Here is a 25,113-nt window from a genome sequence, read left to right as displayed (position 1 = left end):
AATGCTCAGCTATGAAAAGCCAACTGACATTTACTCCTGAGGTGCTGACCCGTTGCACTCTCTACAACCACTATAATTACTCTTTGACCCTGCGGGTCATATATGAACATCTTGAAGAACAATCTGGCCTTAATGGCCATGTACTCTTACAGTATAATCTCCACCCAGCACAGCCAGAAGAAGACTGGCCACCCCTCAGAGCCTGGTTCCTCTCTAGGTTTCTTCCTAGGTTCCTGTCTTTCTAGGGAGTTTTTCCTAGCCTCCGTTCTTCTACATCTGCATTGCTTGCTGTTTGGGTTTTTAGGCTGGGTTTCTATATAAGAAATCTGTGACATCTGCTGATGTAAAAAGGGATTTATAAATACACTACTGTTCAAATGTTTGGGGTCACTTAGAAATGTCCTTGTGTTGAAAGAACATTTTTATCCATTAAAATAACATAACATTTATCATAAATACAGTGTAGACATTATTCATGTTGTAAATGACTATTGTAGCTGTAAACGGCTGATTTTTTTTAATGGAATATCTACATAGGTGTACAGAGGCCCATTATCAGCAACCTTCACTCCTGTGTTCCAATGGCACGTTGTGTTAGCTAATCCAAGTTTGTCATTTTAAAAGGCTAATCATTTGAAAACCCTTTTGCAATTATGTTAGCAGAGCTGAAAAATAGTTCTGATTAAAGAAGCAATAAAACTGGCCTTCTTTAGACTAGTTGAGTATCTGGATCATCAGCATTTGTGGGTTCGATAACAGGTTCAAAATGGCTAGAAACAAATAGATTTCTTCTGAAACTCGTCAGTCTATTCTTGTTCTGAGAAATGAAGGCTATTCCATGTGAGAAATTGCCAAGAAATTGAAGATTTCGTACAACGCTGTGTACTACTTCCATCACAGAACAGCACAAACTGGCCCTAACCAGAATAGAAGAGGAGTGGTAGGCCCCGGTGCACAACTGAGCAAGAGGACAAGTACATTAGAGTGTCTAGTTTGAAAGACAGACGCCTCACAAGTCCTCAACTGGCAGCTTCATTAAATAGTACCTGTAAAACACCAGTCTCAATGTCAACAGGGAAGAGGCGACTCCGTGATGCTGGCCTTCTAGGCAGAGTTCCTCTGTCCATTGTCTGTGTTCTTTTGCCTATCTTTTATTTTTATTGGCCAATCTGAGATATGGCTTTTTCTTTGCAACTCTGCCTAGAAGGCCAGTATCCCAGAGTCTGCCTAGAAGGCCAGCATCCCAGTAGTACACAGCGTTGTACAAGATCTTCAGTTATGTACGAGATCTTGACAACGTGTCTGCATTTCTGTGATCAGTTGACTCTTGGTATTCGATGTCGTAGTTGTACCCCACGAGAATGAATGCCCATCTTTGCATTCTCAATGCTGCTGGGGTTGGAACCGCAGATAGCCAGCAAAGGCCTGTGATCTGTGATTAACGTGAACTTCTTTACTCCAAAGATGATTGACATGGCCTCTTTTTCAATCTGGGCATAATTCTTTTCTGCTTCTGATAGCATCCACGAAGCAAAGACAATGGGTTTTTCTTCTCAATTGTCCAAGAAGTGGGAGATCACGGTGTCCACACCATATGGTAATGTGTTGCAGGCAAGCTTCAGGGGTCATTGGGTGTTGTAATGCACCAGGACATTACTCTGTAGAAGCAGCTGTTAGCTTTAATCAAACGCTGCATCGCATGTGGCTGTCCAACTCCATGGTTCTTCTATTCTCAGAAGCTTGTGCAACCGCTGGAGCAAGGTCAACAGGTCTGATTGGAATCTTCCATTATAGTTTAGCAGGCCTAGGAATGACTTCAATTCTGTTACGTTGGTTGGCTTGGTTGGTTTGACGATGGCTGCAACTTTTCCGTCTGTGGGATACAGTCCTTCCTTGTCAATCTGATGACCCAAGGATTCCACACTGATTTGTAAAAACATGCACTTTGAGAGTTTCACTTGGATCCCACTGTACCTCTCCAGATGTTTGAACACTTCATCCAGCTTTTTCAGATGTTCCTCTGTGATGAGGGTGTAATCATTGAAACAGGTGACATGTTTGATTCCCTATAGGATTTGTTCCATGACTGACTGAAAGATTAAAGGAGCACTTGAGACACCGTAGCTTAGGCGATGATACCTGTACAGCCCACGGTGAGTGTTGATTGTATGTTACGCGGAGTGGAACAGGGGAACCCAAGAGCAGACTCAGATGAGGAGACTAGGATGAAGCAACCAAGGTATTTATTGAAACACAGGAGGAAGATGGAGTTCAGGCCAGGGGACGCTTGGGCAGGTCGCAGGAAACCAGGTGCAGGGGCTGAGGCTGGAGCGAGAGAGGGGGTGAGACAGGGTAAGCAGTTCCGAAGGGGAATCCAAGGGAGTTGTAGAGTGGGGAATCCAGGACAGAGTAGCAGGATGACGATACATGGGACTGGAGACAGGGACCAGAGTCAGAGCGGGCAGAACTATAGTGGAGAGGAAAACAGTGCCAGGCAAGGGAAAGCAGGGACAACAGGACAACAAGATCTAAACAGGAACAAACTGCTAGAAACAGACTGACTGAGCAGAGATTACGATCTGGCAACGGCGAAGTGACAGGGCTGAGTATTTGTAGAGGTCTTGATTATGGAACAGGTTGCAGCTGGTGGGGATCTGCTCTGACTCCAGCACACCTGTCTCTGCCCACACAATCACACACACACACACACACACAGAGAGAGAGAGAGGGAGAGCGGGAGAGTACTAGGGGAGTGGCGGCAGGTCAAGGAGACACAGGATGAGCAGTAGAGGGCATTGCAGGAGCAGATGTGACATCGTCAGATATTTCTCAGAGTCTGTGTCCAACTGGAGCTGCTGGTAGATGTGCAAGAGATATAATTTGCTGAATGATGTACCCTCCAGCTAGTGTTGTGAATAAGTCTTCCGTGTTTGGTAAGTGGCAAGTCTCCTCTTCCACGCTATGGTTGATGGTGACCTTATAATCTCTTTGGAATGATGACTATTGGTGCGGCCTAGTCACTCCTTTCGACGTTGGTGGTGATCTTTGTCTCCTCTAGCCTATTCAACTCTTTGTCCACCGCTTCCTTCAATGCATATGACACTGGTCTTGCCTTCTGGAAAATGGGCTGAGTGTCAGGGCGTGCCCTGGTCTTTGTTATGAACTCTTTGATGAAATGTGGCCCTTCTGAAAATACCACCTAGTGGCGCTGTAGTAAAGCTTTGACTGCCAGGTCTGTATCCGTCACAGCCTTTTCCACTGAAAATACAGTTCAACTGTATTTTCTCTAGCCAGTTATGGCCCATCAGTGCAGGTCTGTCTCCTTTAACAATTGGCACTTTAACATACCCTAGCAAAGGAATTTTCTCACCTGAGTAGGTAGTCAGCTGTATTTGCGTTTTCTTTAACGACAGGTGAGACAGAGCATCATGGTAACACACTTACAAGACCAGAAAGACAGCGGCCCCTGTGTCTGACTGCATGTCCAAAATCCTTTCCATCCAAACTGACGTTCACTGTAATCCCCTTTTCCCCCATTGGAAGTAGTGTAAACAGTATACGCCCCCAAACAGCTCTGAATAATCCTCCTAACTATTGTCATTGCACTCAGCAGTGTCAACATACTGTGTCTGTCCTGCCCTGCGGTTCCTACATGCACAGGTTATGTGTCCAACTTTAGAACAGACATGGCATTACTCCTTTTTGAATCTGCAATCATGAGCCAAATGTTTTCCTCTATACCTGTAGTATGGTGGTTGACCAGCATTCTTTTGCCTTGTGCCATTGTTTAATACCGTTTCTCTCCATTGTTATTGCTGCACTTGAACTGCCCTTTTCCTCTGCTGGGAAATGTTTTAGCATTTTTATTCACCGCATTTACCGATTGAGCCTCTTTTGCTTTCCCTGAACACTCCCTGGTGTTATTGGAAGCTAACTCCATTGACAATGTCATCCCACCTGCCTTTCTGCATGTTAGATCCTTCTCTGCTAGCGTCTTGTGCTGCATAGCTTCAGAGCACAGTCCACTTGCAAACGGATCTTTTACTGCCTCTCGTAGATTTTGTCCAAAAACACAATTAGCTGACAACTGTCTCAAAGCCACTGCACAATCAGACACTCTCCTTCCTTCTGATTACATTTTTAAAACAAAATTGCTCCCCAATCACCAGAGGTTTTGGTTTGTAGTTAGCTAGCAAAACAAGTTTCAGTTTGTCATACTGCAACGTATTTGGTGTACCAGGTGTGATCAGACTCTTTAATAGTCCATAGATTTCTGCATCGATCACACAAAGAAACACACTGACCTTCTTGTTGTCTTTAATGAAAACTTTCGAAATCCTCCCGCGATTCTTTGTACTCTTCCACTCGTCCGACTTGCATAGTAGCCATTTCTCCATTGCTACTGTTATCTAGGCGAATATCCTCGGCGGTAGCTAGCTCACGTACCTCGGTCTGTGAAATATCAGTTTCTTCTATATTTTCTTCCTGCCAGGTGCACACTTGCTCCATTTACAATCCACATGTTTGTTATTTTGAATCCATCGTCTCCATTTTTGTGGTACTTTTAATTTTTATCACCTAATAATAACCAGACAGGCGAGAGGAGCTCAGTTGGGAAATTTAACTAATCCTAAACATGGTAGTACAACACAGGGGCATGTTTGAGGCCGCACGTTCTATCACCGTATCAAAGTTGAGGTCACAGGATTAACCAATCAGGTAAATGATCATTCTATCTAGGCAGATTACCATGTTAATAGACCAATCTATTACAGTCAACATATGAAGTCTAAAGAATATGGTTTTGTTTTTATGATTAAATGCTGTTCAAATGTCCTATGAATGAAATGAAATTGACATGTGTCTCTCTGTTACAGTACTGAAAATTCAGTCCTCAAATGCGAATTGCCATTAAATCTGGAGAGAAACACAAAGGGGTTGTACTCCAATCTGTTTTAATTTTCATGCTGAGAATGTTGTGGTGATATTAGGTAAAACTTAAATATAACATTTTCCAAATGTTCTTGAAATTTTGCGTGAACATCAATGGAATATGATGTTAAATCTAAAACAACTATGCTATGAGCATCATAAAAACTGACATTTCATTCTTATAACATTAAGGTAATGTCTTGTGCAACTTAACTTAAGCAATGTCATCACAACTGATCATATTTTGTAATATACTTACACTGTTCCCATAACCTAATTATATGTTCTGGGAACATTTAAATAACTCAGAAAAACAGTTTTGTCAACACCAAATTAATGTTTTGTGACCCTGGGAACATATCTCTTGTTACCACAACCTAATGAAACATTCTGGTAACCTTTAAAGAACATACAAAATGTGTTCTGGGAACGTTCTTGTAACATCGGGTAAATGTTTTTTTGCACCCTAAAAGAAACATTGTATAATCATCCGCACAACTGGACAGTTTTTATTTTTTGGGAACATATCTTTGTGATGTCCGCACAATGTTCTCACCAGACTGTTCCCATAACCTAATTAAACATTCTGGGAATCATTAAATAACAGATTAAATGTGTTATAGGAACGTTCTGGCAACATCAGGCAAATGTTTTATACGTTATGAGAACCTTTGCCATGACTTAACGAATGTTCTGGAAACTTTCACAGGACAAATCTTGGTTTGCTGCGAAAACATTACTGGTACATTGTGTTAATACATTACCTGGAGACCTAATGAGAACTTTTCAGGAATGTTCTGTGATGCTCTCACAGTCTCACGTCAGAATTAGATATTCATCCATGTTTCTCAAACGTAACATTTTGAAGTTGTTCCAAACGTAACATTTTGAAGTGTTTAAGATTAAGTTCAGGCTTTAACTCTGAAAACTTAAGGCTAGGCATTAGCTCCGAATGGTTAAGGTTTGAGATATTGTAGGCTTAAGACAAAAATCTCAAAAACAACTTTCTATCGCTGCATTCGAACTTGCAACCTTTGGAATCAAAGGCAGATGCTTGAAGATAACAGTGCTTACTGTTGCCCCTAGTGGCCAGTTTCCACATCATCTCCCAATGTCCTCAGACATTGACGGACTTTGAATACTGACTTGTGTAACGGGTGACCTGGCTGAATGGAAACTGTGTTTTTTGAATAAATTATGGTTGAATATGGGGCATGTGATGTCATGGCCCCAGTTGCATTTGCAAACAAATACTTTTTATGTGCGAATTCCATGGCCTAATTTGTAGTCCTAAACATAGGGTGGAAGTGAGCAATTGACAGTGAGCTGTGAGCAAAACACCCAGACCGGATGTTAAAATGGCTTATTAAAATATGGAATTGTATTGAATCAAATTAATCAGATCATATGATTTACCGCCCGTAGGTTGTGGTGCCACTAGTTTAAGTTTAAATGCCTAGGCCTACTGCTTGCAAAATCACATTTTTCATATAGAAAATTAATGTTTCTTTGCAGGACAAGGATTGTCCTGATTATCAAGAATGCCTGAATTGCTTCGCCTTGCTTTTATGGATGGCTGATGCAAGTTTCACCATCCTATTATTTCAGATCTACAGGGGTGCAAATTTCACCATGGCACGGTCCGTGGCGATATGTTGGCACATGACAATTATTAGAATAGTCAATTATTGCATTCTATCCATGCTGGCTTTTGCAGGCTACCTGATACATGGAACAGATAGGCGGGAGGGCAAACAGGCTGTGGCCAATTTATTAATGCACAATTTGCCTTAATCCTAGTAAAAATTCACTGTCTCAGGTCAGATAGGATCACCACTTTATTTTAAGAATGTGAAATATCAGAATAATAGTAGAGAGAAGGATTTATTTCAGCTTTTATTTCTTTTATTACATTCTCAGTGGGTCAGAAGTTTACATACACTCAATTAGTATTTGGTAGCATTGCCTTTAAGTTGTATAACTTGGGTCAAATGTTTTGGGTAGCCTTCCACAAGCTTCCCATAATAAGTTGGGTGAATTTTGGCCCATTCCTCCTGACAGAGCTGATGTAACTGAGTCAGGTTTGTAGGCCTCCTTGCTCGCACACGCTTTTTCAGTTCTGCCCACAAATTTTGTATAGGATTGAGGTCAGGGCTTTGTGATGGCCACTCCAATACCTTGACTTTGATGTCCTTAAGCCATTTTGCCACAACTTTGGAAGTATGCTTGGGGTCATTGTCCATTTGAAGACCCATTTGTGACCAAGCATCCTGACTAATGTCTTGAGATGTTGCTTCAATATATCCACATCATTTCCTGCCTCATGATGCCATCTATTTTGTGAAGCGCACCAGTCCCTCTTGCAGCAAGCACCCCCACAGCATGATGCTGCCACCCCCGTGCTTCACAGTTGGGATGGTGTTCTTTGGCTTGCAAGCCTCCACTTTTTCCACCAAATATAACGATGGTCATTATGGCCAAACAGTTCTATTTTTATTTCATCAGACCAGAGGACATTTCTCCACATAGTACGATCTTTGGCCCAATGTGCAGTTGCAAACCGTAGTCTGGCTTTTTTTATGGCGGTTTTGGAGCAGTGGCTTCTTCCTTGCTGAGCGGCCTTTCAGGTTATGTCGATATAGGACTCGTTTTACTGTGGATAGACACTTTTGTACCTGTTTCCTCCATCATCTTCACAAGGTCCATTGCTGTTGTTCTGGGATTGATTTGCACTTTTCGCACCACTTTTCGCATCATCTCTAGGAGACAGAATGTGTCTTCTTCCTGAGCGGTATGATGGCTGCATCGTCCCATGGTGTTTATACTTGTGTACTATTGTTTGTACAGATGAACATGGTACCTTCAGGCGTTTGGAAATTGCTCCCAAGGATGAACCAGGCTTCTGGAGGTCTACACATTTTTTTCAGAGGTCTTGGCTGATTTCTTTGGATTTTCCCATGATGTCAAGCAAAGAGGCAGTTAGTTTGAAGGTAGGCCTTGAAATACATCCACAGGTACACCTTCAATTGACTCAAATTATGTTATTTAGCCTATCAGAAGCTTCTAAAGCCATGACATCAAAATCTGGAATTTCCCAAGCTGTTTAAAGGCACAGTCAACATAGTGTATGTAAACCTCTGACCCACTGGAATTGTGATACAGTGAATTATAAGTGAAATAATCTGTTTGTAAACTATTGTTGGAAAAATGACTTGTGTCCTGCACAAAGTAGATGTCCTAACCGACTTGCCAAAACGATAGTTTGTAAACAAGAAATGTGTGGAGTGGTTGAAAAACAAGTGTTAATTACTTCAACCTAAGTGTATGTAAACTTCCGACTTCAACTGGGTATTTTTAAAAATGCCATGGAAGCCCAGGCCTGATGACGCCGCTGTGCACACACCCAAACATATACGCACGTACGCTTCCTCTCCTCTCTGACCCTCCAATCATTTCTCATCCTTTATTGTCTCTCTCTGCAGGGGGAGTGTCGTAACTTCATCAAGGTGTTATTGAGCCAACATGGAGAACTGTTTGTGTGTGGAACTAATGCCTTCAACCCTCTATGTGCGAACTACACTGTGAGTATCTGTCTATTCAATTCAATTGATTGAAGCTTTATTGGCATGTGTGTGCGTGTTAATACAGTACATATGTACAATTGTGTGTGTTGCAGAGGGACACTCTGGAGATGGTAGGAGAGACGGTCAGTGGGATGGCTCGATGCCCTTATGATCCCAGACACGCTAACGTGGCTCTTTTTGCAGGTACAGGAGTTTCTCTCTTTCTTTTTTTACTTTCACTCTCTTTCAATATATTGGAAAGTAATGGCGTAGCACTTTTCACTAGGTCTGTAAAATGTCCAGGGGAAAGCATTCAGATGGCGAATCAGTCTCGAGACTAGAGCTGTACGAAGGGACTTGACTAACCTTGTGTTCATGATCAATACAGTGCATGTTTTCGTTGTTCTCTCTCTCTCTCTCTGTCTTTCTGTCTCTATCTCTCTCAGAGGGCAGTCTCTTCACTGGTACTGTAACAGACTTTCTGGCGATTGATGCTGTGATCTATCGTAGCCTAGGCGACAGCCCTGCTCTCCGCACCGTCAAACACGACTCCAAGTGGTTTAGAGGTACACTGAAATTACGTACTTGCATGTGAGTGAATGGGTCAAACACATCTCCGCTGGTGAAGAACGATATTTCCTTAGATCACATAAACACTGCGGGATAACCCAAACACTCTAAAGTGGTCTCCATTCCTACCTAAATCCTTGTATCCTAAGAGTGGATAGATAAAAGCGATAGGCTAGCTTAGTGCCTTGTTAGATTCATTGCTTTCATCCAGTCCTGTCAAATCAGAGAGGACCAGACCAACAGATCAAGGACATGAAATCCCATCAGACTAAAACAGAGCGTGTAGCCCTGGAGGTCAGAGACAGAAATGAGTAAATAACTGCTCTGTGCTTGTCATGATGATAAATTAAACAAGACATGAATTATTCATGGCTGACCCCACTGAAGTGCCATATGTTGTTACAGAGGGGTGTCAGATTAGGTATCGGCAATAAATATACAGCTGTGCGTGGTGGATGGGGATGTATGCGTGCATGCATGTAATGGCGGAGGGGGGATGTATGCGTGTGTGTAATGGCATTTCTGTACTCTTTCTCAGAGCCCTTCTTTGTGAGCGCAGTCGAGTGGGGGCCTCATATTTACTTCTTCTTCAGGGAAATGGCCATGGAGTTCCATCACCTGGAGAAGGTACACAGTACACACAAACACACATAGCACACACAAACGCATGCACGCACACACACAGAAATGGCAATTTGTACATCCCATTTTGTTTATATTGTTTGTCTTGTTTATACTGTGTGTGTGTGTGTGTGTGTGTGTGTGTGTGTGTGTGTGTGTGTGTGTGTGTGTGTGTGTGTGTGTGTGTGTGTGTGTGTGTGTGTGTGTGTGTGTGTGTGTACAGGTGATGGTGTCTCGTGTGGCGAGGGTGTGTAAGGGGGACCAGGGTGGGTCTCAGAGGGTGTTGGAGAAACAGTGGACATCGTTCCTGAAGGCCAGACTGAACTGCTCTGTCCCAGGAGACTCCCACTTCTACTTCAACCTGCTCCACGCCACCAGCCCCATACTCAACATGAACGGCAGGGACGTCATACTGGGACTGTTCTCTACACCGCCCAACAGGTACACGCACACATACTTGCCTGGTTAAATAAAATAAAAAGAATGCGCGTATGGACATGGATCTTTCTATAAATAATGGGTCCAATCTGTGACATTGGGATCATAATGTTAAGTTCCACATGTGTACTTAAAGGAATACAGTGCCTTTGGAAAGTCATCAGACCACTTGACTTTTTCCACTTTCTGTTACATTACAGCCTTATTCTAAAATGGATTAAATAAATACAAATCTCAGCAATAAACACACAACACGCCATAATGACAAAGTGAAAGCAGGTTTTAGAAATGTTTACAAATTTATTTTAAAAAACTAAAACAGAAATACCTAATTTACATACTGTAAGTATTCAGACCCTTTGCTATGAGACTCGAAGTTGAGCTCAGGTGCATCCTGTTTCCATTGATTATCCTTGATATGTTTCTACAACTTGATTGGAGTCCAACTGTGGTCAATTCAATTGATTGGACATGATTTGTAAAGGCACACACCTGTCTATATTAGGTCCCACAGTTGACAGTGTAAGTCAGAGCAAAAACCAAGCTTTGAGGTTGAAGGAATCATCCGTAGAGCTCCGAGACAGGATTGTGTTGAGGAACAGATCTGAGTAAGGATACCAAAGCATGTCTGCAGCATTGAAGGTCCCCTAGAACACAGTGGCCTCCATTATTCTTAAATGGAAGAAGTATGGAACCACCAAGACTCTTCCTAGAGCTGGCCGCCTGGCCAAACTGAGCAATCAGGGGAGAAAGGCCTTGGTCAGGGAGGTGACCAAGAACCCGATGGTCACTCTGACAGAGCTCCAGAGTTCCTCTGTGGACGGAAGCCTTTGCCAGACGGAAGCCACTACTCAGTAAAAGGCATATGACAGCCCCCTTGGAGTTTGCCAAAAGTTCCTAAAGACTCTCAGACCATGAGAAAGAAGATTCTCTGGTCTGATGAAATGAAAATTGAACTCTTTGGCCTGAATGTCAAGCGTCACATCTGGAGGGAACCTTGCACCATCCCTACAGTGAAGCATGGTGTTTTTCAGTGGCAGGGACTGAGAGACTAGTCAGGATCGAGGCAAAGATGAACAGAGCAAAGTACAGAGAGATCCTTGATGAAAACCTGCTCCAGAGCACTCAGGAGCTCAAACTGGGGTGAAGGTTCACCTTACAACAGGACAATGACCCTAAGCACACAGCCAAGACAACGCAAGAGTGGCTTCGGGACAAGTCTCTGAATGTCCTTGAGCGGCCCAGCCAGAGCCCGGACTTGAACCCAATCAAACGTCTCTGGAGAAACCTGGAAATTGCTTTGCAGCAACACTCCCCATCCAACCTGACTAAGCTTGAGAGGACCTGCATAGAACAATGAGAGAAACTCCCCAAATACAAGTGTGCCAAGCTTGTAGCATCATACCCAAGAAGACTCTAGGTTGTAATCGCTGCCAAAGGTGCTTCAACAAAGTACTGAGTAAAGGGTCTGAATACTTACAGTTGTTGGAAGTCGGAAGTTTACATACACTTAGGTTGGGGTTATTAAAACAAGTTTTTTTAATCACTCCACAAATTTCTTGTTAACAAACTATAGTTTTGGTGGGTCGGTTAGGACATCTACTTTGTGCATGACACAAGTCTTTTTTCCAACAATTGTTTACAGGCAGATTATTTCACTTATAATTCATTGTATCACAATTCCCGAGGGTCAGAAGTTTATATACACTATGTTGACTGTGCCTTTAAACAACTTGGAAAATTCCAGAAAATGATGTCATGGCTTTAGAAGCTTCTGATAGGCTAATTGACATAATTTGAGTCAATTGAAGGTGTACCTGTGGATGTATTTCAAGGCCTATCTTCAAACTAACTGCCTCTTTGCTTGACATCATGGGAAAATCCAAAGAAATCAGCCAAGACCTCAGAAAAAAATTTGTAAACCTCCTCAAGTCTGGTTCATCCTTGGGAGCAGTTTTCAAATGCCTGAAGGTACCATGTTCATCTGTACAAACAATAGTGCGCAAGTATAAACACCGTGGAACAACGCAGCTGTCATACGGCTCACAAATGAGACACGTTCTGTCTCCTAGAGATGAACGTACTTTGGTGCGAAAAGTGAAAATCAATCCCAGAACAACAACAGAGGACCTTGTGAAGATGATGGAGGAAACAGGTACAAAAGTATCTATATCCACAGTAAAATGAGTCCTATCTCGACATAACCTGAAAGGCCGCTCAGCAAGAAAGATGGCACTGCTCCAAAACTGCCATAAAAAAGCCAGACTACGGTTTGCAACTGCACATGGGGAAAATATTGTACTTTTTGGAGAAATGTCCTCTGGTCTGATGAAACAAAAATAGACATGTTTGGTCATAATGACCATCTTTATGTTTGGAGGAAAAGGGGAGGCTTGCAAGCCAAAGAACACCATCCCAACCGTGAAGCACGGAGGTGTCAGCATCATGGTGTGGGGGTGCTTTGCTGCAGGAGGGACTGGTGCACTTCACAAAATAGATGGCATCACGAGGCATGAAAATTATGTGGATATATTGAAACAACATCTCAAGACATCAGTCAGTTAATGCTTGGTTGCAAACGGGTCTTCCAAATGGACAATGACCCCAAGCATACTTCCAAAGTTGTGGCAAAATGGCTTAAGGACCTCAAAGTCAAGGTATTGGAGTGGCCATTACAAGGCCCTGACCTCAATCCTTTATAACATTTGTGGGCAGAACTGAAAACGCATGTGCGAACACGGAGGCCTACAAACCTCATTTACACCAGCTCTGTCAGGAGGAATGGGACAAAATTCATCCAACTTATTGTGTGAAGCTTGTGGAAAGCTACTCAAAATGGTTGACCCAAGTTAAACAATTTAAAGGCAATGCTACCAAATACTAATTGAGTGCATGTAAACTTCTGACCCACTGGGAATGTGATGAAAGAAATAAAAGCTGAAATAAATAACTCTCAACTAATTATTCTGACATTTCACATTCTTAAAATAAAGTGGTGATCCTAACTGACCTAAGACAGGGATTGTTTTACAAGGATTAAATGTCAGGAATTGTGAAATACTGAGTATAAATGTATTTGGCTAAGGTGTATATAATCTTCCGACTTCAACTGTATGTAAATAGGATATTTAATTTTTCTATTTTCATAAATTACCTCAAATTTATAAAAAAACAAAACATTTTTGCTTTGTCATTATGGGGTATTGTGTGTGTGTTTTTAAAAATTTGATTTCACCTTTTTTTTCACCTTATTTACAACTGCGACCTGGCGAAGATTAAGCAAAGCAGTGCGACACAAACAACAACATAGAGATACACATGGAAAAAACAAATGTACAGTCAACATAATAGGGGAAAAAAAGATAGATAGATTGATGTTACAGATTGATGAGGGGAGGGAAATTTTGTAAATTTTAGAATAAGGCTGTAACGTTACAAAATATGGAAGAATAAGGGGTCTGAATACTTTCCCAAAGGCACTGTATATGCAAATTGGCCCATAATTCTACCTATACAACAACTTAAGCCTAGGACATCCTTTAAGCAGAGTTCATACAGATATTGATAGTCAAATTCAAGGACTTTAAAAACCTCTTTGGGCTAGGGAGCAGTATTCTCACGTCCGGATGAAAAGCGTGCCCAAAGTAAACTACCCGCTACTCAGGCCCAGAAGCTAGGATATGCATATAATTGGTAGATTTAGATAGAAAACACTCTAGTTGTTAAAACTGTTAAAAATAATGTCTGTGAGTATAACAGAACTGATATGGCAGGCAAAACCTGAGAAAAATCCATCCAGGAAAAAGAAATTGAGGTCACTCTCTATTTCAATGGGATTTCTATGTGGATCTAGATTTCTGTGGCACTTGCTTGCAGTTCCTATCGCTTCCACAGGATATCAGTCTTTAGAAAATGGTTGATGTTTTTCCTTTGAGTAATGAAGAAGTAAGGGTCGAGAACGAGGGTCGAGTCTAGTGTACTGTTGTGTTTGGGGCGCGCAACCTGAATGCTCGCTCCACTTTGTTTTTGTCCGGTATGAACACAGTTTATCCCGTCTTAAATTGTATCTATTATTTACGTTAAAAAATACCTAAAGTTGTATTAGGAAAGTTGTTTGAAATTTTTAGAACAAGTTTACAGGTAACTTATTAGATATTTTGTCATGTTGCGCGAGTTAGAACCAGTGTTTTTCTGGATCAAACGCTCTAAATAAATGGACATTTATGACATGGAGATATGGCGGAATTTATCGAACAAAAGGACCATTTGTGATGTTTATGGGACATTTGAGTACAGAGATGCCTGTCAGGCATTATTCAGGGCTTAAATGCCCCATGAGAACATTGCATGCAATGTAGCAACAGGGCTCCTTGATGAGGTCATTATCGTGCATCTGAACAAGTGAGTGGATGATGCGTGGTACTTTTGATTATCTTGTGATCTTGACAGAACAACTTTGATTGTGTAGTGATCAAGAGATAAATCTGATCAAAAGATAAATCTGATCTCGACATAACGAGAGATGTATTTGATTTTATTAATATGTCCTCTCTGGACTTCTGTAGTAACAAGCTGTCCAGCTTATGAAACCCTCACTGGTACCCTGTTTTTTTAGAAAGACCCAGATGAACACACACAGGCACAGGTCATATATCTGATCCATATCTAATCCTTTCTGCCCCACCTCCCCTTAATCTCTCTCCCTGTCTCTGACAGTATCCCTGGGTCTGCAGTCTGTGTGTTTGACATGCAGCAGTTGGCTAGGGTGTTTGAGGGAAGATTCAAGGAGCAGAAATCTCCAGAATCCATCTGGACACCTGTATCTGATGAGCTCGTGCCCAAACCCAGGTACTTTCAACCATAACTCATATTTATCTTTGAAGTATTGTAATGCGATGTTCTATCATATTATTATGCCTTATTTTGACCCTGTTCTCTCTCTGTAGGCCGGGTGGCTGTGCGGTGCAGGGGTCTCAGTTTAGCTCGTCTAAAACTCTGCCAGATGAGGTGTTGAACTTTGTGAAGACTCATCCCCTGATGGATGAGACCATACCCCTGGTGGGGCACAGACCCTGGGTTATCAAGACTATGGGCAGGTATGACTAAGGATACCCATGGTTACCACTGATTGTTCACTGAAATCCATGTTTGCCCTGCGTTGTATACCTCAAGTGTCCTGAAATTGGGCTCACCATCTTCCTCGTTCCCTCTCCCTTCTCACCCCCCTTCCCTCTATTCTCCCCCTCCATCCCTCTCCCCAGGTACCAGTTGACAGCCATGGTGGTGGACACAGAAGCTGGTCCCCATAGAAACCGTACAGTATTGTTTCTGGGCTCCACGCGAGGGACCGTCCTCAAATTCCTCATTGTCCCGAGTGGAGACAACTCTCCCACACACAGCAGTGTGTTTCTGGAGGAGGTGGAGGGCTTCAACCCTGAGAAGTGAGTACGGGAAGGGAGTTTGGCCACAATCCCTTGTTCTCGCTGCAGTCCTGTGTTTTGTCAGCTCATTATTGTGGAGATTAGCTGTTTAAGTCACTACACTTGTTGCGCCATTGTTTTTTAAAACCTCTCTGTTTTCAAAGTCAGCGTTCACCCTAATGTGAATCCCTATTTTTCTCTGCTGTGACAATAGAAATGAATGAAAATACTATAAAGATGCATCTATGTCTCTCCCTCTCTCGCTCTCTTTCTTTCCCTGTCGCTCTCTCTGTCTCCAGGTGTGGAGAGGACTCTGTCCAGGCCAGACAGTTGTTGTCTCTGTCCTTGGATCGTCCCAGTCACACTCTACTGCTGGCCTTCCCTTCCTGTCTGGTCAGACTACCCACAGCACGCTGCCACCTACACTCACGCTGCATGAAGTGAGTAACACACACACACATTCACAAACACACACACACATTCACTCACACAGGGTTTTGTTTATGGTTTTGGCTACCCTAACCCTAGCTTGATGTTCACAACCCGGATCAACCCTAACCCTAGCCATAAATAACCCTAACCCTAGCTTGATCAACCCTAATCCTAGTCATAACCCTATGTCCACATCCCGGTTCAACTCTAGCCTCAACAACCACCCTAACCTTAACCATAGCTTTATTTCTACATCCCAGTTAAACTGTAACCCTAATCACAGCCTTAACCCTTACCCTAATCTAACACACACACACACCATCTCCATCAGGCTGATCAGATCTCCATGTGTGTGTGTATATGTGTGTATTTAGGAGCTGTCTGACTTCCAGAGATCCCTACTGTGGCTGGACCAGAGGCAGCACCTGCTCCTTCCTCAGACCAGGCACACGGTGAGACAGCTGCCCATGTAGACACAGATCTAGGATCAGATGAAACAGTTAATTGTGTATTAATCTATTATTACCTTTTGATGTTGATGTGCTGTGTAATCGGTTAATCTATCATCTATGTCCTATTGCAGGCTGCCTTTTCAGCAAGACATTGAGTATGGCAACTTCTCCCATCTTGGAGACTGTGGTGGTAAGTACCTTGTCTTTAGCCCTGCAGCTCTGTGGGTAGAAACGGTTCTTTCTTTCACTTAATGCCTGCCCCGCCTAGTGGCTCAATCACGCATTACAAGCGTTTGCTACACAGACATCAATGCAATTCAAGTGTATGTTAATACAAAGTATAATTTTAGTTTGTCACGGTCTCAGTTAAAATCTCAATCACAACCCAAGTGTACATAACATCACAATGATTCTGCAGTTCATATATTGTGCATTGTATGTTTCTGTTTATGTGTGTATCGAACTTGCATTTACAGTGGTGACGGAAGAAGACTGTCATTTGTAGTCTGTCAGCAAGGTGATTAGCTAGTGTGAAATGTCAGGGCTTTGATTTCCCACTCCTCAGATCAGGGTCCTTCAGAAGCCTCCCAGTATGACTGCTTTTAATTGGTTGCTGGCTTCAATAAATGCATGTTGATCGTTTGAGAGAGGAGCGAGCGAATGTCTTGATCATTGAAGTAAAGCCTTCTGGTTCACAACCCCACAATCCCACAGGACTAAGCCATATTCTGAGTGTTCAGCTGTCAACGACTGTCTGCTACAGTTTGACAAATACTTTTGCCACAAAAACATGTACAAGAGAAAAATGAGGACACAACTCAGTATGCAAAACGTTGTGGTGCTCAAAGCTGAGATTCTGGCAGGGCATAAGATAACGTCTTCTCTAAACAAACACATCTCAAATCTGTCTTGGTGTCAATCAGGATGTCTCTTTCTCATTAGTAAACTGTTCCAGGACCTGCAATCTGTTCCAAATCAAATTATACACTGCCGTATCATCTGTTTTGTGGCAAATCTATAATCTGAGAGGGTTCTGATTCCAGAACACTACACTACAATCTCATCTATTGTATTGTAGTCTATAACCTGCAATCTGTTCTCAAGTCTAAGTCCATCATATTACAATATCATCTCAACTCTCTGTCATAGATCTATAACCTGCAATGAATTAGTTCCTCTACCAGAACATTGCAATCCCATCTCTTATACAGTGCCTTTGGAAAGTATTCAGACCTCTTCCCTTTTTCCACATTTTGTTACGTTACAGCCTTATTCTGAAATGTATAAATAAAATGTTTTTCTCATCAATCTACACATAATACCCCATAGTGAGAAAGCAAAAACAGGTTTTTCGACATTTTTGCAAATGTATGAAGAAATAAAAAGTATTCAGACCCTTTGCTATGAGACTCGAAATTGAGCTCAGGTGCATCCTGTTTCCATTGATCATCCTTGAGGTGTTTCTACAACTTGATTGTAGTCCACCTTTGGTAAATTCAATTAATTGGACATAATTTGGAAAGGCACACACCTGTCTATATAAGGTTTCACAGTTGACAATGCATGTCAGAGCAAAAACTAAGCCATGAGGTCGAAGGAATTGTCCATAGAGCTCCGAGACAGGATTATGTTGAGGCACAGCTCAGGGGAAGGGTACCAAAACGGCATTGAAGGTCCCCAAGAACGAAGTGGCCTCCATCATTCTTAAATAGTGAGCCGTCATTGTAAATAAGAATTTGTTCTTAACTGACTTGCCTAGTTAAATAAATAACTAAATAAAATAGAAGAAGTTTGGAACCACCAAGACTCTTCCTAGAGCTGGCCGCCCGGCCAAAATGAGCAATCGGGTGAGAAGGGTCTTGGTCAGGGAGGTAGCGAAGAACCCGATGGTCACTCTGACAGAGCTCCAGAGTTCCTCTGTGGAGATGGGAGAACCTTTCAGAAGGACAACCATCTCTGCAGCACTCCACCAATAAGGCCTTTATGTTAGAGTGGCTAGACGGAAGCCACTCCTCAGTAAAAGACACATAACAGCCCGCTTGGAGTTTGCCAAAAGGCACCTAAAGGACTCTCAGACCATGAGAAACAAGATTCTCTGGTCTGATGAAACCAAGATTTAATTATTTGGCCTGAATGCCAAGCATCACGTCTGGAGGAAACCTGAAATCATTCCTACGGTGAAGCATGATGGTGGCGGCATCATGCTGTGGGGATGTTTTTCAGCGGCAGGGACTGGCAAAGGCAAAGATGAATGAAGCAAAGTACAGAGAGATCCTTGATGAAAACCTGCTCTAGCGCAATCAGGACCTCAGACTGGGGCGAGAGTTCATCTGCCTCTCCGCTGGCCTCCCCAGAAAGGCTACATCCTCGGCAGCCAGGGCATGGTCCCCGCACCTCCATCCTCCATGCCGACCCCCAACGGCCAGTAGTAATTGGCCCAGCACCACACCCCCGGGCCGGGCAGGGCTCAGCTGAGAGGGGAACTGGGGAAAGGAGAGCTACACGTCTGGAGGAAACCTTGCATCATCCCTACAGTGAAGCATGATGGTGGCGGCATCATGCTGTGGGGATGTTTTTCAGCGGCAGGGACCTGCAAAGGCAAAGATGAATGAAGCAAAGTACAGAGAGATCCTTGATGAAAACCTGCTCTAGCGCAATCAGGACCTCAGACTGGGGCGACGGTTCACCTTACAACAGGACAACGACCCTGAGCACACAGCCAAGACAACGTAGGAGTAGATTCGGGACAATTCTCTTAATGTCCTTGAGTGGCCCAGCCAGAGCCTGGACTTGAACCCGATCTAACATCTCTGGAGAGACCTGAAAATGGCTGTGCAGCGACGCTCCCCATCCAACTTGACAGAGCTTGAGAGGATTTGCAGAGAAGAATGGGAGAAACTCCCCAAATACAAGTGTGCCAAGCTTGTAGCGTCATACCGAAGAAGACTCGAGGCTGTAATTGCTGCCAAAGGTGCTTCAACAAAGTACTGAGTAAAGGGTCTGAATATTTATGTAAATGTTATATTACATTTCTTTATTTTTAATACATTTGCAAACATTTCTAAAAGCCTATTTTTGCTTTGTCATTATGGGGTATTGTGTATAGATTGATGAGGGGGGGAAACTATTTAATTTAATTTAGAATAAGGCTGTAACGTAACATGTGGAAAAGGCAAAGGGTCTGATTTACTTACGAATGCACTGTATGTCACTCTCTAGAACCTGACTCCTCTAGTTCCAGAACTTTTTTTTTCTAACTCAGATATAGGCCAGTTTACTGCAGTTAGCCTGTTCCATAGAGAGTGGTGAAAGCATGAAGCCACACCCAGAACTATGGGTCCAGGGCCTGGCAGACATCTGCTGTGTCTGTTCAGATGGGAGTGATTAGAGCGGTGGAAATATTTACCAAAATAAATGATGTATTTTAGGGAGAAACTCACTGGCCAGCCCAGATCCTTCCTGAACACAGAATGGAAATTTGGAGCGGAGTCTGTTTTAGTGTTTTCCCTTCTTACTGATGACAAGTGCAGCTTTCATCCCAGCCAGCAGAACCCCAAGGATGTGCTGGAGAAAGCACCAAAAAGGATAAGGAGATGTCTATCTTCTTCAATTTTACAATGTTATGATAGATTACTGTAACACAGAATAAGATTATGCTCTTGGATAATAAAATATAGCAATATCATCTTTGAGATCCGGCGAATCATGTTTAGATCTAAACGTGACAATAACGAAAGCATGGAGAGGGTCATGAAGGAGAATGGAAATGAAAAAGTAGAGGAGACTGAAGGGACAGTAGAGTGAGAACCTGTTCATGCTGTAACGTTAAGTGGATTTTATCTTCTCTCTTGCCATTATCCTTATGATTCCTTTCATCTCCCCTCTCCCCTTCAGGTGTCATACAGCAGAGTCTCCTGGTCGAGCCGGAGAGTCTGGTCTCCCTCAACCTGCTGGTGGCGTCTGCGATCTCGGCCTTCACCATCGGGGCGATGCTATCAGGCCTGGCTGTCTGCTGGATCATGGCCCACAAGCCCAGCAACCGACGCCACGCTAGCAACTCCAGCCAGTCCAGCATCCAGCGCCGGGAGAGGGGGATGTTGACGTCAGGAGGAGGGATGGGAGGATCGGTCCTTAGTGTGACCCGTCAGGGAGGAGGGGATAGACCTTGTTCTCAGGGCGGGGAGACCCTGTTTGTGATGCCAAACGGATGGGTGAAGTCAGGGGAGCTGGACCCAGGGTTCTTGCCCACGCCAGAGCACACGCCCCAGCAGAAGAGACGCGGGCTCAGGCTTTCCGATTCTGGATCAGGGGGGTGGGACAACAGCCAGACCTACCTGGGAGGGAGCACCATGGGGCTGGCATCCCCCTGCCCTCTCCCTTGCCCCCCACACCCCTCCACTGCTGTCTACCTGACCACCAGACTCTTCCAGGGTGGAGGAGGTGGGAGACATGGGGGTGAGGAGCGAGGAAGAGAAGGGGAGACGCCTCGCCAGCACTACGTGTGCCTCAGCAAGCCCTGGGGGGAGAAGGGGAGGAGTGGGACCCCAAAGTCGGCACTTCGCAAGTCAGCTGGGGAGTACGTGTACCCCATGACCCCCCAGGACTCCCCGAATAGGAGGAGGGTGGTGTCAGCCCCCAGCGCCCACATGGAGTTTGGGGAGCCCCTGCCTCTCCGCTGGCCTCCCCAGGAAGGCTACATCCTCAGCAGCCAGGGCATGGTCCCCGCACCTCCATCCTCCATGCCGACCCCCAACGTCCAGCAGTATGTGGCCCAGCACCACACCCCCGGGCCGGGCAGGGCTCAGCTGAGGGGGGAACTGGGGAGAGGAGAGCTGGGGGAGCTGGTGGATCTCAGCCAGCTGCTGAGTAAGAAGAGTTCCAATGAGAGGACTCACAACGGCCAGTGAAAAAGAGAGTGAAAAGTAGGGAAGGACCCCGGCCACTGCTTAAGACCATATCAGTCTCTTTCTACATCTCTCTCCTTCTCTCTGTTCTACCTTTTCTCTCCCTCCCTCTCTCTTTCTTTCTCTCTCTGTCTCTGTCCCTCATTGTCATTCAGTCCTCCTGATATCTCTGTATCTCACTGGGGGACTCCTGAGGCTGTTCTTTCTGTGACTGGTTACTACTGCTGTCACTCAGATCCTGCTTGGCTGTGATTAGCCAGAGAAAATGAGGTTGTTGTTGTGTCTGCCTATCTACTCAAGCTGCTTAAAGAGGGGAGGAGGCGAGAAAGAGAGAATGGAGAGCGAGAGATAGGGATTGAAAGAGAGGTGAGAAAGAAGGAAAGAGAGAGGGGAGGAGGCGAGAAAGAAAGAAAGGAGAGCGAGAGTGAGGGATTGAAAGAGAGGTGAGAAAGAAGGAAAGAGAGAGGGGAGGAGGCGAGAAAGAAAGAAAGGAGAGCGAGAGTGAGGGATTGAAAGAGAGGTGAGAAAGAGGGATAAAGAGAGGGGAAGGAAGAGTTTGCTAGACAGTGGAATTCTTACAAAGAAAACATGCTGAGAGAACCATAAGCAGGAAGCTACATGCAAAGAGACCCAGAGACAGACACTTGCCGACAGCCTTACCTGTGCTTCAAACAGGCCAAAAAGGACTACCAAACAACATGGCCACTATCAGGTGTCAGAAGACGAGACCTAGGAGACTTCATTCCTACACAATGCACTCTGTCCACCTTCCAGTACAGACTGAGTGGCACTCACACATGAATTAGAAAGATATTACTTTGAAGAATCTTGCTGAAGGTGAATGAAACAGACACTGTTCAGCCTCAGTGTGCAGGAAAACACTGAGGTCATTCTGACTCTGAACGTGAAGAGAATGCCTGATGAAGAGTGTCGAAAGGAAGCGGCAATAAAGATTTAATAGCCTGCCCTCCAGCAGCCTCCTGACACAAACACACACACACACACACACACACACACAGAGAGAGAGATTTACAGCTCAGTTTTAATAAGTCTGGTCAGGGGGCCATATATTCCCAGTGTATGTGAGGTGAGAGGGGCCGTACTGTACTGCTCCTAACCTGTCTCACTGGAACCATGGGACTATAACCCACTTTTACTGAGTTACGGGAAAGGAGGAGAGTCGGACTGGAATGTCAGCACTATTTCTGCCAACCAGGCGTTCTCTCTAATGACGCCATTTCATCCATCCATCCACCCCTTCCACTCCATGTTTTTTTTAATGGCAAATCATTTTAGAGCCGATGCGACGTGTGGAGAGAAGGAAAAAGAATTAGGTTGGGCAGTGTGTGTGTGTGTGTGTATGTGTGTGTGTGTGTGTGCATGCATCCTGCGCCCTGTGTCTGTATGCGGAGGTGCACTGGCTATGTGTGTGTGTGACAGTCACTGTTGTTGTGATTAAACAACTGTCCTGCCGCTTACTCATCAACGTTAATGGTTATTTTCATAGAACTCAAATGGCACCATATATTCTACCCATCAAAATGTCTAATAAAAGACTTGCCATTACGTTAAGCGGACATGGGGAGAGGGAGAGATAGAAAGACAGAGATAAGTAGAAAGACAGGAGGATAGAGAGACAAGCAGAAAGGCAGAGTGAGAAAGAGAGAGGCAACACGGAGACAAGAAAGACGATAGGATCTCCCATTCTCAAGTCGTCAGAGACACAGCTCCAGTCACATTCAGAAAAACGTTTTGTTCAGTTCTGTTGTGAACCTGAGCAGCAATGACTTGTATATAAAGACACTTGTAACTCAACCCTAGATGTCTGTGTTACCATTGGAGGAGCACAATGATGACAGCACTCAGACAGGTCATGACTCAAATCACACCCTATTGTCCATATAGTGGTCAAATGTATTGCACTGAATGGGAAATATGGTGTTTGAGATGCAGCCGCAGTAACAAACACACTCATAAACACAATGCCGATGTCTTTTCTCCCTCTGTGTCAATACAATGTGTGCCAATATTCTGAACTGTACTTTTGGGTGACATATCACGTGACCACTGAAACAAAAAGGAAACATTTTCAAGTGCCATAAAAACCATGTCAATTCATTTTTATACCTTATATATTTGATACTGTGATGTTGTATAATTTGTTCAAGTGTGTACAGTGTTACTTCCTGTGTGCAATGATGAGGAACTTCACAATGTCGCCTTCAGATAGCCTACTGAATGTTTGTTTTCTTTCATAATTCTTTTGCCTTTGCTGCTCTCGTGCATTTTAGGCATATCCATTTCAAACGCTAGTAACACTGAACATCTGTTTATAAACCAGAATTTGGTTCAGTTGTTACTGAAATATGCTAGCATTGTATTGATTGTTTTCACCCACACCAACAAACAGCCATACTGTGGAACCTTCAAGTCAAAGGCTACTTCCTGAATGAATATATATACTAATTTGCTCATAAAACTGTGCAGTACTAATACATTCATGGAAAAGCACAACTTTTATTTGTCTTATTTGAAAAGGAGTTGTACTGTATCTAATGCATATCCTTGTAAATAATTGATTTGAATGTATCTTCCCCATTTGGTTTGAATGATTCTTGTCTTCTTACTTGACATGGGCTTTCTCTTTGACGGGTGAGTTTTTATTGACTATGTTGTGAATGAGCTGTAAATAGACTAAGTATGGTATTTACCTTTGACTAAATACTGAGGCTAGCTGTTTTCTTTCTAAAGAGTAGAATCGCAGGCTTGTCCTGCTGAGCTGAATTAAAAAAGGTATCCAGTTGACTTGTGACTTACGGCTGTGCACACACACACACACACACACACACACACACACACACACACAAACACAATTTGAATTAAAGGCGGTCAAGGAGTAGGGCGTTCATGATGTTAGGTGTTACTTTTGTTAAGTAAATCCGGTGTTAACTGAGGTGAAAAGGAGACTGGATTGCCACTGTAAATTCAAATCACTTCCTGAATTGACTGCCGTCAACTGGAATTGAGCCCAACACTGACACACACAAAACACTTAATGTGAGAGTATAAAGCAGTCAGTCCATTTGGAGACCCGTGTCAATATATTCTTTCTTATTCTAATAAACCATTAAGATCTATTCATCTCTGTTATATCTTTACATATTGTTCATTTTAATCTTGACATACAGTAGAGGGCACTTTCAAGCAACCATTTTTATCACCCCTAGATGGCGCTCGAAACTAGTCTTTACAAGAGAGGAAGCCATCTATAAAAATAACTGCATCTCACATGTCTAGTGGCCTCCTCTCGTTTCTTTACCTTCAGATGCACTGATGTGGAAGACCTAGATTGGTGAAAACAAATTCACAGTAGGAATCCACCTCATTATCTTAATCTATCATGTGTTTACAGATCATTGCGAATGAAGGCAAGGAGGTCAAAATTATCTAATTGAGATGCAAGCTTGCAAAGAGATGCAATGATTCCACTGTTGCCAAGGAGATGTAGGTGGTGAATCATTGCTTGTTAGATGTGATGCCATTAACAGAAGGAACATTTCCTTTGTATTAGAAGCAGTCTCTTTCATATATACTATGTTTTTACACGACTACAATAATATGCCTGTATATAAGTGATGATCAACGTGTCCTTGAGGTTCGCAATATGTATAGGCTTTTTCTACAGCCCTGCACTTCAATGCAAATCCTCACCTTATTATGGTTGTGGTCTCTAGACCGCTATTAGTTTAACCACAACAAGATCTCACAGTCTCAGTATTCA

General features: G+C 43.4%; 1 protein-coding gene across 1 annotated transcript in view; it reads left to right on the top strand.

Annotated features, from left to right (window-relative positions):
* The window catches only part of LOC112226648 (semaphorin-6B-like), a 71,845-nt gene extending 50,106 nt beyond the window's left edge, over positions 1-21,739 (top strand). Inside the window, exons 6-17 of the mRNA XM_042308007.1 lie at positions 8,415-8,513; positions 8,609-8,699; positions 8,942-9,061; positions 9,604-9,692; positions 9,910-10,127; positions 14,841-14,972; positions 15,071-15,220; positions 15,386-15,565; positions 15,844-15,984; positions 16,351-16,428; positions 16,560-16,618; positions 20,323-21,739. Of these exons, the coding sequence (XP_042163941.1) occupies positions 8,415-8,513; positions 8,609-8,699; positions 8,942-9,061; positions 9,604-9,692; positions 9,910-10,127; positions 14,841-14,972; positions 15,071-15,220; positions 15,386-15,565; positions 15,844-15,984; positions 16,351-16,428; positions 16,560-16,618; positions 20,323-21,335 (2,370 nt within the window). The 3' untranslated portion in view covers positions 21,336-21,739. The remainder of the gene's footprint in view (positions 1-8,414; positions 8,514-8,608; positions 8,700-8,941; positions 9,062-9,603; positions 9,693-9,909; positions 10,128-14,840; positions 14,973-15,070; positions 15,221-15,385; positions 15,566-15,843; positions 15,985-16,350; positions 16,429-16,559; positions 16,619-20,322) is intronic.
* The last annotated feature ends 3,374 nt before the right edge of the window (positions 21,740-25,113 follow it).

Source organism: Oncorhynchus tshawytscha, linkage group LG28, assembly GCF_018296145.1.
Source record: "Oncorhynchus tshawytscha isolate Ot180627B linkage group LG28, Otsh_v2.0, whole genome shotgun sequence".
Classification (NCBI taxonomy): Eukaryota; Metazoa; Chordata; class Actinopteri; order Salmoniformes; family Salmonidae; genus Oncorhynchus; species Oncorhynchus tshawytscha.
The sequence above is the reverse complement of the archived record's forward strand: the minus strand, read 5'-3'. Positions and strand labels throughout refer to the sequence as shown.